The sequence below is a fragment of the Quercus suber genome, unplaced genomic scaffold, assembly GCF_002906115.3.
Source record: "Quercus suber isolate HL8 unplaced genomic scaffold, Cork oak 2.0 scaffold_202, whole genome shotgun sequence".
NCBI classification, from domain to species: domain Eukaryota; kingdom Viridiplantae; phylum Streptophyta; class Magnoliopsida; order Fagales; family Fagaceae; genus Quercus; species Quercus suber.
In genome coordinates, this window is record NW_027069660.1 from 427,776 (window position 1) to 447,032 (window position 19,257).

At 33.5% G+C, this 19,257-nt stretch overlaps 2 protein-coding genes and 1 long non-coding RNA gene across 6 annotated transcripts; all 3 read left to right on the forward strand.

Moving 5' to 3' along the window:
* The first annotated feature begins 430 nt into the window (after window positions 1–430).
* LOC111997045 (uncharacterized) lies at window positions 431–5,038 on the forward strand. Of its 3 annotated transcripts, XM_024029082.2 has the most exons (6): window positions 444–946; window positions 1,048–1,146; window positions 1,384–1,425; window positions 2,406–2,535; window positions 4,524–4,625; window positions 4,724–5,038. In XM_024029082.2, the coding sequence occupies exons 1-6, from the start codon at window positions 716–718 to the stop codon at window positions 4,801–4,803; spliced, it is 684 nt and encodes a 227-aa protein (XP_023884850.2). In that variant the 5' UTR covers window positions 444–715; the 3' UTR covers window positions 4,804–5,038. The 3 variants fall into 3 exon arrangements, with proteins under 3 accessions (XP_065635279.1, XP_023884851.2, XP_023884850.2); XM_065779207.1 differs by lacking the exon at window positions 4,524–4,625 and having other exon boundaries at window positions 431–946; XM_024029083.2 differs by lacking the exon at window positions 1,384–1,425 and having other exon boundaries at window positions 441–946.
* Window positions 5,039–6,120: 1,082 nt separating this feature from the next.
* LOC136070003 (uncharacterized) lies at window positions 6,121–7,043 on the forward strand. Its single transcript, XR_010631207.1, has 2 exons — window positions 6,121–6,630; window positions 6,729–7,043. It is a non-coding gene; the product is annotated as an uncharacterized LOC136070003 (long non-coding RNA).
* Window positions 7,044–7,984: 941 nt separating this feature from the next.
* LOC111997060 (pyridoxine/pyridoxamine 5'-phosphate oxidase 1, chloroplastic) lies at window positions 7,985–17,285 on the forward strand. Of its 2 annotated transcripts, none has more exons than XM_024029106.2 (14): window positions 7,985–8,357; window positions 8,460–8,645; window positions 8,746–8,784; window positions 8,960–9,127; window positions 9,221–9,326; window positions 9,642–9,808; window positions 10,101–10,343; window positions 10,563–10,651; window positions 11,997–12,047; window positions 12,144–12,234; window positions 14,175–14,279; window positions 15,140–15,210; window positions 15,678–15,798; window positions 16,918–17,285. In XM_024029106.2, exons 1-13 carry the CDS (start codon window positions 8,205–8,207, stop codon window positions 15,793–15,795), a joined length of 1,587 nt encoding a protein of 528 aa, XP_023884874.2. In that variant the 5' UTR covers window positions 7,985–8,204; the 3' UTR covers window positions 15,796–15,798; window positions 16,918–17,285. The 2 variants fall into 2 exon arrangements, with proteins under 2 accessions (XP_023884874.2, XP_023884873.2); XM_024029105.2 differs by having other exon boundaries at window positions 7,988–8,357; window positions 15,678–15,773.
* Window positions 17,286–19,257: the final 1,972 nt, after the last annotated feature.

Consider the following 19,257-nt stretch of genomic DNA (forward strand, 5'->3'; position numbering starts at 1 on the left):
TAACAAGTGCCTTTAGAGTACTCATTAATAATCTATTTAAAGAAAGTTTTTAGGGGAAAAAAGTAATTAATATTTTGACAGTTTTTTTCATTTCTTATAAAAGTGGTATCAAAATTTTTATAAAATGAATTATTAATGAGTACTCTTAAGACACTCGTTAGCACAACCCTTAAAAATATACTGAAGATAAGCCAAACCCGTTCGGTTGATTCTTCTCCAAACAAGAACCACCCATCTACAAATTTTAACCATCAAATTTAGTAAGCAGCACTACGTGTGCGTATCTTAAAGTATCAAGTGCATTAATGCACTGAATACCATCTGTAACCAAAAAAATATATATGCACATAGTCCACTTTCCTAATTTTATTTTCCCCTCGAATAACTCCGCTTTCATAATCAATGACCTCAAAACACACCATTTTTCTTAAACGCGTCCGATTGAAAGCCTTCACATCCATTGACCCATCTCACCGTGGTCCAAAAAGACGGAAACTCTTTTGTCTCTGACACGGTCCCTATATTTGCCTTTAAATTAAGCGACGGCCCACGCATTATAGCTCCATCCCAGAATTGCGGAAACCAAGAACAAAGTAAACGGTAAAATATTGTCCACACTATAAACACCTACGAAATACTCTTTATTATTCGGTTTGTTCCTTATTAAAGTCTCAGAAAGAAGAACAAAGGAACAAAAAGCAAACAAGAAAAAAACATGGGAAGCGAAGCTGAGACGGTGACTTTGAGAAAGCCCAGGTTTCTATGCCTTCATGGGTTCAGAACTAGTGGAGAGATTCTGAAGACACAAGTGACGATGAAGTGGCCCGAATCTGTAACACGAAAACTCGACCTCGTTTACCTCGATGCTCCTTTTCCTTGCCAAGGCAAATCCGATGTCGAAGGAATTTTTGATCCCCCTTATTACGAGTGGTTCCAATTCAATAAGGTATTTGTTAAATTTTATTTTTATTTTATAAATACTATTCCTTGATTTTAGTGTCTTTGTGGTAAGAATATATGGTTGAAAATGTTTTGTATTTTTCTTAGGAATTTACGGAGTACACGAACTTTGATGAATGTCTTGCATATATCGAGGATTACATGATTAAGAATGGTCCGTTTGATGGTCTCCTTGGTTTCTCTCAGGTGAGTGAGTGTAAAATTTAACTTGATTTCGTTTTCATTGAATTGGGAAAAAAAAATTGTGAACAAGTGATTCACTGATTTGATTTTCCTTTACGTTTTGTCTTAAATTTGGGGAATTATGAATCGTGGGTCTTGTTTACGTGGAGAAATTGTTTTCCAGTAAAATTTTGTTTTCTTTTTCATATTCATTTCGTGGTTCTTTGAGTCATGGAATCTTAAACATGCAATGATTCTCAGGGGGCAATATTGTCAGCTGGGCTGCCTGGTCTGCAAGCTCAGGTACGTGTTCATTTGTAATGAATTAGTTGTTTTTTTTTTTTTGGGTGGGAATTTTCAACTATGAATGTCCTTTTCTATCTTGGGTCATATTTAGGGCGAAGTTAAAACAATTGTTAATAATTTTTTAGGAAAGTTTTGACTTTATTTCAATAAGAAATATAAAAAGTCATTAAAAATTTTAATTATTTAAAGAAAAAAATATATCTTAAATTAAGAAAATTTTTCAGTACTACTTGAGTATGGAGAAATTTTGTTACATTTTTTATATTCGTGATGGATCTTATTAACTCCACCATGAGTCATGTTGGGTCATGTGTACGGCAAAATTGTTTTAACAATTGTAAATAATCTTTTAAGAAAGTTTTGACTTTATTCTTATAAGAAATATAAAAAGTTGTTTAAAAAATTAATTATTTTTTTCTTTCTAAAAATATATTTTAAATTAGGAAAATTCTTAAGTATTGCAGGAAAAATTCTACTACCTTTTCTTAAATTTATGGTAGATCCTACAATGAATTTAATGAGTAAACTCCATTATGACTTATGAGGTGTTTGGTTCGCTATGATGTGCATTATGATGATATGATATTAAAATTTTTGGTTTATTTTATTTTTTCTAATATTACCATAATTTAAAATTACAAAATATATCACATAATTTTAATCTTATCACCTTCCTTTTTTTTTTTTTAAATCAACCTTATTACCTTTCTAAACAATCTAATATTGTATTATTGTATTGATATTACATTAATGTAAAATTACAATAAAAATATTATAGCGTAATGTAACATTATGGCGAACCAAATGCCATTGAATGTGAGAGAAGGAAATATAATTTTTCCGTGTTCTAGAAGTACATGATAATTATTCCTCAAACTAATGCCATCTGTTAATTTTTTTTTTTCTTAACATTGTAGGTCCTTTGTTTAGTAAATTTGACGATGTAACTGAGGTTTATGATTTGGTTTTATTTGCAGGGCTTGACGTTCACGAAGGTTCCTAAAATTAAATTCCTAATAATAGTTGGGGGAGCCAAGTTTAGGGCAGCATCACTGGCTGACAAAGCATATTCTACTCCAATTCAATGCCCTTCCCTTCACTTTTTAGGTACTTCCTCAGTTTCTTTACTTATAGCATTTTACAAATACAATATTTTGTTATTTTCCTTTTGATGTTTTGTGATGGCTACGGCTATCACGGCTACACACCCATCATTAAGCATTTAAAAAATAAAAAATAAAATCTTTGTTTGACTTTATTTGCCTTTTTTTTTGGTTGAGAAGGAGATTTTATTTGCTTGATTACTCTAAATCAAATAAAAATAAAATGTCACTTAAAAAATAATTATATTAATAAAAATTTCTCATTAATTCGAATAAACTTAAAAAATATTGAGTTCTTGTATAGGTGCTACTCTTCCTTAGGGCTAAGAGCATTCGCATCAAGCCGACTAAATTTTTTTGTCTATTTTAGACTAAGAACCTATATATATATATATATATTTTATACACCCACTTCTTAAAATCATCCATATCAGTTCATCTATTCTACAATATATTTTATTTAAATAATCAATTTCTTAACTTTTTTTATTATTTCTCTCAACTAGCCATTACCTTTTTGAACACGCACGCGCGTGTGCGCGCACACACATTCTCTCTCTCTCTCTCCCCATTTCTAAACAAACAGATTTTTGGTTGCCTCCATAGACAATCCTTTACTCAGATCTCCTCTCCCTTTCTTCCTCTCAGTCTAATCTCCACTCCCTCTCGATTAGATCTCCTCTACCTCTGTTCAAACCCTTAAGTTGCCTCAAGCATTCATCTCCGCCACAAGTATAGAGACTCACTCCAATCAACCCACAATGATAGATCTCCACTACAAACGTGTTTTAGTCAACCCCCAAGCACCGACCCACAACCACATCTTCTCAACAATCCTCTCTTTGTCTCTATTGTGTGTCCGTATATGGGTGTATTTGATTTTCCTTTGAATTTGTGGTTGGGTTATTATGTATTGTAATCTTGTGATGGTGGTAGTGGTTGGATGGTGGTGGGTTGTGGTGGTAGGTGGATGGATTGATCGGTTGTAGAGAGGGAGAAAGTGAGATGGAGAAGAAGAGAGGATGTTAGATTGGGTTGATTTCTTCGTTTTCTTCCTTTTTTTTTGGATTGAAGAGAGTGAGGGGAAGAGAGAGATGCTGTATTGAAGAGAGAGATTCAGGGGAAGAAAGAGAGAGATACTGTATTGAAGAGAGAGATTTAGGGGAAGAAAGAGAGAGTTGACGAGGGTGAGAGAGGAGGGAGAAAAAATATTTAAATAATAAAATACAAAGCTACAGTAACCGTGTAAATATGCATAATCACAGTTTCTGTATTAATTTTGGAAATGCACAATGTTATAGAAGGACTGGTGGGGGTAGATTTTGAGCAAAAATTTGTAAAATGATGCACTTTTTCTATTATATAGGGATTGATGCAATTGCTCTAAACTCATGACTTGGACGGTTCTACCCCTAACATTTAGTATGTATAATTTGGGTTGGCATTGTCAACATCCTGAACATAGATGGGCTTACCAACCTTACTATAAAATTAGGGTCCTATTAACGTATATATGTTAACGAACAATTTTATAAAAGTTTTGATACCACTTTTATGATAAATATAAAAAAAGTGTTAAAAAAATCGATTAATTTTTCTCTTCCCATAAAACATTTCTAAAAATATTTCTTAAATCAATGCATTTGTTAACTTTTCCTATAAAATAAGATGCGCTTACCAAATTTAGCTGACTAGTTCCAAATTAGGCACATACCAAACTATCATTTTTTTAATGAAACCAAACTATCAATTAAGAGCCTTTTCTTTTGGGTAGTCCACATTCCACAATCCACATTTATCCAAGCTTCACATGAATCACATCCCTTGTAATTAATAAAGATCTATGTGCCAAGAGTTTTATAACTGAATTGACACCTCCTTATGCATGAAGTGCTTGGGGGTTTAAGGGGGAAAATATTCAAGTTATGGGGTTAGTAGCATACTATAATTATCTTTAAAAAATAAATAAAGACCTATGTGGCTGTGTTGTAGGGGAGACTGACTTCTTGAAGGAATATGGAAAGGAACTCTTGGAAAATTGTGTAGACCCTGTTGTGATTCATCATCCTAAGGGCCACACAATACCCAGACTAGGTAAATTTATCAATAGATTGCTGCATTCTCACTCTCTCTCTACAATTATGCTTTGCGTATGAGTTATTGATAGAAAAATTTCTCTTTTTATATTTCAGATGAAAAGGGTTTGCAGATTATGGAGAGCTTCCTTGAGAGGATTCAAAAGATGGTAGATGAGAAAGAAATCAAAGAATAATGAATAATAATATGCTTTGGTAGCTGGGCATGAAAGAATAAATGTGCTTTATTAGTCATCGACTCATCGTGTTATGCAAATTCCCTGTTCTCTTTTAGCATCTTCGGGGATATTCGGATTGTCCTGTTTTATAGTACCATTAAGTGCTTGTTATAGGTAGATTCTTGACATATATGGCACAATCCATTGAACTTTTTTTTGGTAATATAATTACGAAATTCCCATTGCTTATAAACTTAATACGCAAACTGCAAAGTCTCCACTTCAACTTCGGGGAGTTATTTCTTCTCAAAAATAAAAAGAAAAAAAGAAAAAAAGAAAAAACTTGGGGGTGTTATCGTAGTGTGAAGTTGCATCTAAAAAAAAAAGTTTGAAAAGTTCTTATATTTATTAATTTTTTTTATACAAAATAGAATTTCTATTTTAGTTTAATCTAAATGTATATGTGTGTAAAACTTCCTTTTGGAGATTTGAACTCCGGCTTTACCTCTCACACCCCACAAGCACTTATACTTGTGGAATAACCACTGCACCAAGAGTGCGTAATAGTAAAGTTTAAAAAGTTGTGTAAATTAAATAAGTTGAACAAATAACTTATTTTACCCTAATAGTTAATGTGAGCACTTAGAGTATTTGTTAAGTCTCATGAGTAATTCATACACCCTATGCTTTAAAACAAAGTAAACTTTCTTTATTATTATTATTTTTTTGAGAGAGAGATGTATCATAAGGATGGTTATCCATTGTTTGTTCACAAAGTATCTTCTTGATTAATAAATCATCTCTCAAGGCAAAATATTTAATGTTTCTATCCTCTTAAAAATTATTTTTAGTAAAAATAGACAAGAGAGAGAGAGAGAGAGAGTTCAATTGTTACAATAAATGGAAGAAAATAATTTGAACTTTGGTTTTGTTCGTATAAGAGGTTAAATAATGCCACTAAATTACAAGATTTTAAACAACACAATAACTATTTGATAAATTATTTAAGTTATTAGAAATGTTTAAATTATAAATATTTCTATTGAAAACATAATCAATTATTGAGTTACAAGCATTCTCTCATTAGTCCCTCTTATTTTTATTTTTTATTTTTTTGACTTAAGATCAGACCCCCAATCTAACTCCGCAAAACTGCAAATTTTGTAGCCGGTGATAGAGGCAAGCAACAAAAACAGGGAGACACATCAAAATAACCCATTTGTATATTCGTCTGCCCTGAGTATTCAATACTGAATTTAAACAAAAAGCAGAGCATCACCCATTTCTGACTTCTCACCCTATCCTCCCATTCGAGATTAGAGATGCAAAAAAAAATCGATTAATTTTTCTCTTCCCATAAAACATTTCTAAAAATATTTCTTAAATCAATGCATTTGTTAACTTTTCCTATAAAATAAGATGCGCTTACCAAATTTAGCTGACTAGTTCCAAATTAGGCACATACCAAACTATCATTTTTTTAATGAAACCAAACTATCAATTAAGAGCCTTTTCTTTTGGGTAGTCCACATTCCACAATCCACATTTATCCAAGCTTCACATGAATCACATCCCTTGTAATTAATAAAGATCTATGTGCCAAGAGTTTTATAACTGAATTGACACCTCCTTATGCATGAAGTGCTTGGGGGTTTAAGGGGGAAAATATTCAAGTTATGGGGTTAGTAGCATACTATAATTATCTTTAAAAAATAAATAAAGACCTATGTGGCTGTGTTGTAGGGGAGACTGACTTCTTGAAGGAATATGGAAAGGAACTCTTGGAAAATTGTGTAGACCCTGTTGTGATTCATCATCCTAAGGGCCACACAATACCCAGACTAGGTAAATTTATCAATAGATTGCTGCATTCTCACACTCTCTCTACAATTATGCTTTGCGTATGAGTTATTGATAGAAAAATTTCTCCTTTTATATTTCAGATGAAAAGGGTTTGCAGATTATGGAGAGCTTCCTTGAGAGGATTCAAAAGATGGTAGATGAGAAAGAAATCAAAGAATAGTGAATAATAATATGCTTTGGTAGCTGGGCATGGCAGAATAAATGTGCTTTATTAGTCATCGACTCATCGTGTTATGCAAATTCCCTGTTCTCTTTTAGCATCTTCGGGGATAATCGGATTGTCCTGTTTTATAGTACCATTAAGTGCTTGTTATAGGTAGATTCTTGACATATATGGCACAATCCATTGAACTTTTTTTTGGTAATATAATTACGAAATTCCCATTGCTTATAAACTTAATACGCAAACTGCAAAGTCTCCACTTCAACTTCGGGGAGTTATTTCTTCTCAAAAATAAAAAGAAAAAAAGAAAAAAAGAAAAAACTTGGGGGTGTTATCGTAGTGTGAAGTTGCATCTAAAAAAAAAAGTTTGAAAAGTTCTTATATTTATTAATTTTTTTTATACAAAATAGAATTTCTATTTTAGTTTAATCTAAATGTATATGTATGTAAAACTTCCTTTTGGAGATTTGAACTCCGGCTTTACCCCTCACACCCCACAAGCACTTATACTTGTGGAATAACCACTGCACCAAGAGTGCGTAATAGTAAAGTTTAAAAAGTTGTGTAAATTAAATAAGTTGAACAAATAACTTATTTTACCCTAATAGTTAATGTGAGCACTTAGAGTATTTGTTAAGTCTCATGAGTAATTCATACACCCTATGCTTTAAAACAAAGTAAACTTTCTTTATTATTATTATTTTTTTGAGAGAGAGATGTATCATAAGGATGGTTATCCATTGTTTGTTCACAAAGTATCTTCTTGATTAATAAATCATCTCTCAAGGCAAAATATTTAATGTTTCTATCCTCTTAAAAATTATTTTTAGTAAAAATAGACAAGAGAGAGAGAGAGAGAGAGTTCAATTGTTACAATAAATGGAAGAAAATAATTTGAACTTTGGTTTTGTTCGTATAAGAGGTTAAATAATGCCACTAAATTACAAGATTTTTAACAACACAATAACTATTTGATAAATTATTTAAGTTATTAGAAATGTTTAAATTATAAATATTTCTATTGAAAACATAATCAATTATTGAGTTACAAGCATTCTCTCACTAGTCCCTCTTATTTTTATTTTTTATTTTTTTGACTTAAGATCAGACCCCCAATCTAACTCCGCAAAACTGCAAATTTTGTAGCCGGTGATAGAGGCAAGCAACAAAAACAGGGAGACACATCAAAATAACCCATTTGTATATTCGTCTGCCCTGAGTATTCAATACTGAATTTAAACAAAAAGCAGAGCATCACCCATTTCTGACTTCTCACCCTATCCTCCCATTCGAGATTAGAGATGCAAAAAAGTTACAACACTAAACTCAACTCATAAAGCAAAAACACAAACAAAATCTACTACCATTCGTACATATACATACATGAAAAACCATGTGGTCATCGTTGGCACGCAAAAGCCGAACCATGACATGCCTATTCCTCGGTACTCACCAATCCTCACTCCCTCTCATTTTTAACTCCAACGTTCTGAAACCTTCTCGCTCTTTCCACCACAACGCTCTCTCCAATAATAAACTCTCCCCGGTAATCCTCTCTCTCTCTCTCTCTCTCTACACTTTCTCTCTCTATAACTAACATTTTAACTACCGACTAACTAACTCACTCTATTTCTTTCTTTCTGTCTAGGCATTTCTCACTCCAATTCCGAGTCTCTCAATTCGTGCATTTTGTACAAAGCCCAGTGCAAAAATGGCAGACAGAGCGGTTCAAATCCAAAACCCAGACTCTATATCTTATCTCACGCAGCGTGAAGCCGCCGAGATCGATGAGATCCTCATGGGTCCTCTCGGGTTTAGCGTCGATCAGCTTATGGTCAAGCTCAATCACTCACTCACTCACTCATAATTCAATTCTTCTTTGCCTTTTTGTCATTTTCACATTTTTTCAATTTAATTTTGTTTATGATGTTTAGGAATTGGCTGGCTTAAGCGTAGCTGCATCCATAGCAGAGGTAATGCGTTTGTGTTAGGAATATATTAAGGCTTGCAATTGCATTCAAATTGTTTGATGATTTGTCTCTGTGAAAATCCAATTTTGCTTTTGCTCTGTTTACTAGCTAGAGGCCAGTCCAAAGGGCTATTCTTTAGAAACGTGAAAACCCAATTTTGTTTTGTTTTCAATTTTAGGTTTACAAACCGAGTGAGTATAAGCGTGTGCTCGCAATTTGCGGCCCTGGGAACAATGGTGGTGATGGACTCGTGGCTGCTCGTCATCTTTATCACTTTGGTTACAAACCGTCTGTTTGTTATCCAAAGCGTACTCCCAAACCTCTTTATTCTGGTTTGGTCACTCAGGTATGTATGGATGGCTCTACCTTTTCTTTTTCATGGAAAATTGATTATATATTTTGTTGGAAACTATCTTATTTGATGTTGTCAATTTTGTAGCTGGAATCACTGTCTGTCCCTTTCTTGTCAGTTGAAGATCTTCCTTTGGACTTATCAAAGGACTTTGACATTCTAGTTGATGCAATGTTTGGATTCTCATTCCATGGTAATTATCTCGTTTTCTTTTTTAAGTGTTTTCTAACTTTTATGCTTATACGGGTACTCTGCATTGGATGTTATTTTATTATTTAGGACTAGGCAATCGTATTGAATTTCACTTTCCTATGTCTTTGACAAGTTAATAATAGTATAATACTTCTTTAAAAAAGCTCAACTCAACAAGTTATTGTTGCATCACTTATCTCTGATATTTTAGGTTTCATTGGTAAATGATTGAGGGTGATGATGGTAATGGTGTTTGATTGGAAACTTCTCGTCTAATATTGTGTTATCGAACTCAAGTAGTTTTTAATTCCTTTAGGCATCCCCAGGCCACCTTTTGATGATCTTATCCAAAGATTGGTTTCTTTACGAGATCATGATCAAACACACCAAAAATCCCCTGTTATTGTCTCTATAGACATTCCGTCTGGGTGGCATGTTGAAGAAGGAGACATTGGTGGTGAAGGCATTAAACCTGACATGTTGGTATGTTTCTAACGGAAATCTCAATTTTGTGTGTGTGTGTGTGTGTGTGTGTGTGTGTGTGTATGAGAAAGTCTAGTGACAGAACTTATTCACAACTTGCTTAAGTGACAAGTTGTGAATGGTAATAACTAGAGGTGATGTCGATAGTGGGTCCAAGTAAGTGATTGTCCATCACTCACAACTCATCACATTAGCAAGTTGTGAAAAAAAAAAGTGAAATATGTTACATGAACTTGTGTGCAAGCACATACACATTGAATATACTGAGCAATGCGACTTTGGTATTTTCTAGGTTTCTTTGACTGCTCCAAAGTTGTGTGCGAAGAAGTTTTGTGGTCCACAGCACTTTCTAGGCGGTAGATTTGTCCCACCATCTGTTGCAGATAAGTATAAGCTTCGTCTTCCACCATATCCTGGAACTTCCATGTGTGTCCGAATTGGAAAGGCTCCAAAAATTGATATATCAGCTCTTAGAGAGAATTATATTTCCCCAGAACTCCTCGAGGAACAAGTGGAGGCAGATCCAATTGATCAGGTATTAATTAAATCAAAACTATATCACTGATCATATATATCATAATCTACTTTTGTCTTCATGCTTTTGAGCTGAATAGTGAATTTTAAGGTTTATACATGAGACCTTTTTTTATTGGCCGTGATTTGTCACAATCAATAGCAAAATCCTTGTTTCAGAAAGCAACATCAACTAATGGCCATCTATCATATCATTAATAAGCTGTTAGTTATCTTGCAGTTTTGCAAATGGTTTGATGATGCAGTGGCTGCTAGCTTGAAGGAACCAAATGCTATGGCATTGTCAACTGCTGGGAAGGATGGAAAACCGTAATATTCAACTCCTTTGTTTTTTTCGCTTCCTGTTGAAAAGTGACCATTTGATTTACATGGGAACCTAAATCTTAATACTTCAAAGTAATAAAATGTGTCAAATTCAACACTGGTTTCCATTATAATTCAACATGCTTGCACAGATATTAAGAAATATGTTATTATGTTGTGTTAATGTGTGATTTGGTTGATTCAGCCCCCATAATAGTTCACCATTTTTTTCTATGTTGTCCATAATAGTTTCCTGTATTTTGAAGATGATAAAAGCAGCACCCTTCTTAACAGGGGGAGCTCAGATATCCATTTATGCGTTACAGCCAGTTAATTTTTCACTTTGGAGTTGCTTTCTAGACCTTTGAAATGAAGGACTTTGGTTCTGAACCTTCAAAAATTTACCCCCCCCCCCCCCAAGTGAAGGAAAAGCTCAATTTGTGTGCTGCTATATTATAGGTCTTCTTGCCTAATCATTTTTTGTTTTTATCATGTGTAACTTTTTGTTAATGTTACCCTACTTAAATAAATTTTAATTAGATTTAATCTAATTATTGGTTATATGTTCTTTTTGTTCTTAATGTACACACCAAATTTCATATTAATTGGATGCTATTTACTCTTAGATCCATAAATTCATTTTTTGAGTATTACTTAAAATATAACAATAACAATAAAGCCTTAGTCCCAAATTTTTTGGGCTTGGTTATGGATCCTTAATATATTAGTCAGGGTCCGCCATATGTATTCTTTTTCTCCATTCTATTATATTAGAACTCATATCCAATGTAGTGCATCACTAGTAGAGGATGCCCCAAGTATCTGTAGTGGTCCATTTATAATAGAGTAACTAAATTTTAAGGTGGCCATCAATCTATAGCAACCCCTTTTCCTGAGGTTAGGACTGGCTGGGAACAAAATATATGACAATAAGGATAGACACATACAAAGTTAGTATAGTTTGAAAAACCAAAAACTACATATTTAAACATTTTTACGAATTAGATAGTTATTGGTCTTTGACCATCTTGATATTTTGCAAGCATGAAGGTTATAGAAAGACATTTAATCTAATAATGGATTTGTCAAAAAAACGTATCCAATATAAAGTTATTTAGTGATGAAATTTTGATAAAAGTTACACTAGGTATGACTTGAACTCATTAATACACTGTCCCTATATACATAATATCACTAGTGTCCTTGGATTTCTCTATAGTAGTTGATATGGTGATTTGATGATTATCAGCATGTTTATCCTTTTTAATATTTATATGAATTTTTGAAATTATATATATGGAACTTTTTGACCTTTTCTAATTACTCCACTTCATCTTACTTTCTGCTTTAGGTCATCACGAATGGTATTGCTAAAAGGAGTTGATAAGGATGGTTTTGTCTGGTTTGTATCTGTTACTGTTTTAGTAGTTCATACGGTTGACTATATTTTCCTTAAATTGATTGTTCTTTTCTTATCTTCTGCTGTCACTATATGCAGGTACACCAATTATGACAGTCGAAAGGCACATGACTTATCTGATAATCCCCACGCATCACTGCTTTTCTATTGGGATGGTCTTAATCGTCAGGTAATTGTACTACTGAGTGTTTAGAATAAAAAAATAAAATGTTTAAATTTACCACTTCCCATTAGCTAAGGACATGTGATAATTAATCATTAGTTATAACAATCTGTAGAATTTTTTTTACTCACCACGAGCCTTGAAGCTCAAATAGTATCTCCTAGTGTTTCCAATGAAGATATTCAGGGTTCAAATCCCCCCACCATCAACTATTAGACTATGAAAAAATAAAAAATAGAACAGTTTTTACTCTGAAATTTGATGAGGCAGATTATTATATTCTCACATGACTCATGCAAAGTAGTATGATATTTACATGATGCTGAACACCAGTAGAGTAACTTCAGCCTGAATTGACCTGGATTAATATATCATATAATCTTCTTGAGCCACTTGGAAATAGATAAATGGGACTTGTAGCAAAGTCTAGTCAATTCTTGAAATATGGCCCCTATTTCGGAATGTATTGTCAAAAGTCTATGAATGGAATACAGATTCAAGCTTTCACATTTTACTAATCCACCAATTCCTAATAGAGTGATGCTAGATTACTAGGGACGCTGCAAATTTTATCACATGTGCCTTATGAGCTGATGTGTTAACTTTTAGCCTCAATGTGAAAAAAAGAAATTTATTTATCATATTGTTGATGTGACAGTGACCAGATTTTTTATTTTTTGGATATGTAACCAATCACATTCATTGTCATGTCAATTTGTAGGACTTTCATCTTAAAATTGGTAGTAGCTTTACTCCTTGTAGCAATTTACTTATCCTTCACAGGCTTCTTTTTACCATAATGGTTATTGTTGACGTTTAGTTTACTTTGATGCAATTTGGTTAACCCTCCTGCAAAAATTATCCACTTAACGATCCGTAGACTTGGCGTAGAGTTCCTAGGATGCTCCTTGATTTTAGAAAATATTATAGTCCTTATTTTTGGAATATCAGGTACTGTGAACTTACGTTGTTGTTTTGGGGCTAGAATTTGGATCAGTGCCAAAGAGCAATGCAGGAGTCTGCATGGGATAGTACTGGCTTTCCAGCACTCCAGCTGGTTTTTCTTGGGTCATTTAAAGCCTCAACAGTTGGGCATTGATTCAATTTGGTGCTCTGATTGTTGAGTATTTTATTTTTTATTATCAACCTCAAATGGTGGATTTGTATCAAACAGAGTGACTTACTGAGAGAGAGAGAGAGAGAGAGAGATTTTAAGCATCCAAAACATGGTGCCAGCGTCACATCATTCTAACAGGCATTGCAGCAACTGCATGAGTGTTTCTAGACTAGACAAATTGTATATGTTCCCCATGATTAATATATATGTACGTACACCTGAAAAGGTGAGAAAACTCGATTGTTAAGATATACATATTTAAAAAAACAGCTTACTTAGTTGGCAAATGACTGATAATTAGAGCATTATGCTCAGGCTCAAGCAAATCTACAGACCTGAGGGGTTTTTTTTTTTTTTTAAGAAACAAACTATCTGTTAAAAACACACACACACACACACTTAATTACACTCTCTCACCAAGCTCAAACACATTACTTAACTCAAAGTACCACTACAGAAGGGCCTAACTCTTGCAGTAGTAGAGTGGGGTTGAGGGTTAATTTACAGGAATGTGTCTCACCATTTGAGGGATTTGGGTGCGCTGCCTAGTGCCTTGCATCACCCTAATTATATGAATTATGATCACTGCACTTTTGCAATTAGTTAATATTTGAAGTTTTCCTAGTGAATGCTTATGGGGAAGTACATCTCTTTGGGAATTCTGAAAGAACATTGCAGATCAGTATGGGACTTTATATTAGATCTTTAGACAATGTAACTTAACCTTTACCAAGCTGCCATGTTTCAATGCGTAACATTTGCCCTATGAAGACAATTCCTTATTAGTATTCCTGGATGAAGACCAGATTTAATAAAGTTTAATTTCTAGGTAAGAGTGGAAGGATCTGTGCAGAGAGTTTCTGATGAGGAATCTGAGCAGTACTTTCATAGCCGTCCTCGAGGAAGTCAGATTGGAGCAATAGTTAGCAAGCAGGTTTATTTCACTATATATTTATCATTATTGATATTGAATACTAGCTTTACTGTACACATGAAGCTTGTGCAAATTCATTTTTTCTTTGAAAAAGATTGTTGCATATATTTTGCAGTAATTTTAGAGACTTTAAACATTTCAACTATGTTTTTTTGATAGGTGACTTTAAACATTTCAATTATGTACAATAATTATAATGTGTGGTAAAAAAAACAAACAAACAATCAAAACAAAACTTTCAAACAACCTTTTATGTGGAACAGAGAAGATCAACAAGTTGTAGCATAATTCTTCTTCTTCTTCTTCTGTTATTCTTTATTATATTAATATGTTTCTTTAATTTCCTTTTTACATTACTTAAGATCTGGCATTATTACAAAGTTACAGAAGATGGTTGTTGTAATGGTATAAAGTGTTGTTGAAAAACTGTATAAAGTAGGTATCATAAAAGAATTAAAACTCAAACATATATGAAGAGGGGGGAAAAAAAAGTGGGTCAAGGAGGTAATGTTCTAAGAATTTCTAATATCACCTCCTTCCCTTCTATAATAGGATGGAAGGTGAGATTGTGGATTCAAGACCCATTGGGTGCATGAGTAATTTGCTAACAAGAAAGAAAGAAAAAGAAAAAAAAAGATTAGTGGGTATCTTATTGACTTAAGATGGTAATGCTGTAAGAGTTTCAAAGTAATTAAATTTGGATGGAGAGCGTTATTTGAGAAACTTAAAATTCTTTAAGAATAAGAGCATTTTATCTGCCTTTCTTCTGAATTTAGTTGACTGCAAGATTTATTTTTCTCCCACGGATATTGATAACATGTTTGCTTTAACTTATGAGATCATCATCTTGCTTTCTTCAGAGCACCGTAGTGCCTGGAAGGCATGTTCTACTCCAACAACATAAAGAACTAGAGGAAAAATTTTCTGATGGGTAAGTTTCTTTGTTTTTTTTTCCCCACTTTAATTTTTGCCACATGCCGAGCAGGGGGTGGTGGTGTTGAAGGAGGGTAAGTTGTTGGATTTTAATTTTTACTTTTGACAATTTGGCTTGTGCAAGCATTCTGTTAGAGACACTTGATCACAAATGTATGCTATGTCATTGAATTAACTTCAGATGGTGGTCCCTTGTCTGGTTCTGAATAGAAGTGTATGCCATGTACCAAAAGTGAAAATTTTTGCAGTAAATTTCCAACCTTCATTGGATTAAACCTTTGAGCGTTCATCACAAATGTCAGAATATTAAGTACTTTCCCCACCCGTCACTACCCAAGAGAGAACTGTCCTAAAAATAAAACTACCATGGGAGAAATTTGAAATAAAAATCTTCTTGTTTTTGTTAAGAGAAATTTGAAATAAGAATCTTCTTGTTATTTATTTATTTTCATTTTGTCTCTGCAGAAGTTTGATTCCAAAACCTAAACACTGGGGAGGATATAGGCTTAAACCAGAGCTGTTTGAGTTTTGGCAAGGACAGAAGTCTCGCTTGCATGACAGGTGGTTTCCATCCCATTTATGAAAGGTGGTTTTTATTCCATTTTCTTGCTACAATTTCTGTGATGGGCTTGCAATGCATAAATGGAGCTGGTTTGGGCCAAATTTGGTTTAATTTGGGTTCATATATCCTGGGACTGCACCTTTTATAGAGGTTTGAGTAGAATTACACTGGATCTGTGGTATAAATTTTAAAATCCAAATTGGGTTTGTCTTGGATCCATAACCTGTCAGTGAATTTTGTTGATTGATATCATTTCATGGTTTGATCATAGAGCCGCAGACCAAAATATTTTGTCCATCTTGAGGGTAGATGTGATTCTGTGTCTAGTGGTGAATCTGGTGATCAAACTAAATGTGATGTCAGATTTATCGTAATAAACTGCTACCCTCATAAACTGCATTCCAAATCACTCAGTTGAGATCTGTTCCAATACACCATCTTTCATTATCCAAAAGTTTCTTTTCTTTCATTCTTCCCACGTTTGAAAGACAATAGTTTATGTGACATCTTTCATTCTTCCCACGTTTGAAGGACAATAGTTAATGTGACATTAATATTTTACATTTGTTATAAGGTCCTTGGATGGAATCAAGCTAAAATTACAAATATGATAGCTTGAGAGGACTTTCTTATCATTTTTTTTTTTTTTTGATAAGTAACTTTCTTATTAATTTTAATTTCTAATGTTATGTATATATATAAATATATAAGTTGTATATAAGCAAACCCATCGTTAAAAAATTTCAATAATGTGTACCACGTTTCATGTACCCGTACAATCCATGCCTTAGGTAACATAGGGTCATGTATATGTTTCCTATAGTCTTGGAAATCCAACTAAGGGGCCAATGAACATGATGGATTCCAAATTTCTGCATAAAGTTTTGGATTTGAGCTTCATGGATTCCACTCACAATATCTGTGTCATGTCCTGTTTACTTGTTGCTTCTTTTACCTTTGATACATGGAACTCATGCTTGCGGCAGTTCAAGCACAAATTGTACAAGAGAGATGTGTTTCATATATTTCAAAATGTATCTCAAAGAGTCCATTGAAACTTTTATTTTAATGAATGATTCCTTAGAAACTTAAATGGATTCTTTTACATGTCTCATCCTTATTATTGTTATGTCTTCCTGACAGGTTGCAGTATTCTCCTCATGAAATCAATGGACAACAAGTGTGGAAAATTGAGCGGTTGGCTCCTTGACTATAAGTTCAATCTTCATTCAAAGCAACTGTAGGTGATGAACCACGACTTTGTGAGCGTACGTGTATATCCAAGAGTGATTAGACTAATGCATAATCTGTAGAGGAAAGTTTTTGAACAAATCACACAGATGGATTCTTACATATCTTGTCATCTTTTAAGTATAATTACCTCAGTTGTAATGCCATGAATCTTCTATGCAGGGTCTACAAATCTTTATTGTGTAAGGTATACTTTATTGTGGGACTGCTTCTGGGTAATAAAATGGATCTGTGGATCAATGTTTTGAAATACTGCCAAATATTTGGTTACTCAAGGCTGTAGCTGTTGCCACTGTTCTAGTTGTCCTATGATCTATGCTTGGGAGTAATATCTCCTAAATGGTTTTTTGTATAGGGAATCATATGTGCTGGAAGACTCACTTTTTAATAATTTGTGCTGGTAGAATCAACTCTGAAACACAACATGACAAGTCTTTTTAATAATTCTACTCCGTATTGCGTCAATACTTGTATCATCATATTCCTGTTGTTTTTTTTTTCTTCTACATCTGTTCCCCTAAGTCTTGTCTCTGTAGATGATAATTATTATAGCTCAATTCAAACGTATTTCAACTTGGCATGTCTTTACTTGTAAAGCAATTCCACTATTTGTTTTGCATGATTGTAAGATAAACTTTTTCAAAATCCGCTTCTTGAAGATTTGAGTATTATGAGCTCTGCCTCAGTCCTGTAGCTGTCCATCCATTGAACACAGCCATTGGTTGGTAGCATTTTTATTAAAGACAAAAGCTTTCATACGAGCTATCTACTAATGGTAGGTTGCTTTATAAGCTAATGGATCAAGAATTTTCTTGTTATGAGTTTTAGTTAGCTTAACTAATAAAAGTTTTTTGCCCTTGAATAACATACTTGGGTTCAAATCCCGCCAATTTAAATAAAAGAAAATCTAATATTTTAAAATTGTATCTAGAAATTGTATCTAGAATGACCGGAAAGGTAGAATTTTCCTACCTCGGGGATAAAAGCCCTTCCCTTTTTGGTCGGTTGTGGGAGAGAATCAACATATATATATTTTTTTGTTTTACTCCCCGCAATTCTTCCTTAACGGGGCTTGGGCAGAAATAAGAGACTTGAATAAGAAACCCATTAACGTCTAATGAGAAAGAGTAATTATCATGAAACATGTCATAGATTTTAAGTCTTATCACATTCATAAAAAAAATCATTGCTTAACTTCATATTTAGATAGTTGTTTGTTGATAAACTATAAAATTATGATTGACACTTTGTGGGATTGTAGTGCATATATATTTGACTACTAATTTGAATGGATATATGTAAAAAGGTCTTCTCTCTCCTTTTTTTTTTTTGGTGGTGGGGTTGAGAGAGACAGATTGAGAGGATGATCTCCCTTATCAGGATTAACTTTACTTTCTTTCTCTTTGAAGTTTGGTGGAGGCTTGTCTTCAAGCTTGGAGTTTTCTTTCTTTTATGTGGATGCTTCTTGATATTAATGTTTGGTTATGTAGAAAGAGCGTATGTCAATCATGACTAAAATGGGCTCCACAAGAAAAAAAAAAAAAAAATCAGAAAATTCTTTTCAAGCCTCTTTGACCAGTGCTGAAGCTGAAACCTGAAACACTACTTTAAATTATTTTTTTTCTTTTCTTTATCTGAAAGGCCAAATTTGATGCAAGGTGACCACCCCACTTTCTCCTGAAAGGGTGGTTTTTCCTCCTCAATGAGTGGAATATCAAAGAATTTTTTAGATGCATATAATGTGAAAATTCAAAGTCACTGTTTGTACGCATCACCCATAAAAAAAAAATAAAAAAAATAAAAAAAATAATAATCTAAGAAGGACTAGATGTGGCGGAATTTTCATAGTTCTGAAGGAGAAATGATTAGTAGATTCCTTCAAGCTCTCTCTTTCAAATCATGGATCTAAAAAGGCCTACGATCCTTTCTCATAGCATTGGAGCCTCACCCTCTATTTTGTTTTTTATATGATTTTTAATATATTCCACAAGTGTCAAGTGGGCATAGCTATTTGTTCAAACTCTCAGGTATGAAAGCATATTGATTTTTAAGAGATTAAAAAGATCATTGACCCCAGAAAGTATTACTCTTCAAGTGTCTCTATGAACAACCGTTGTTGGATGTTGACCCAACTTCCCAATTTGGTGTTCAAGTGGCCACGTCCCTAACGAGCGATAGTTCTATTTGCTAAAATGCGTTTGTATTATGCATGAAATCACTTTCACGAATATA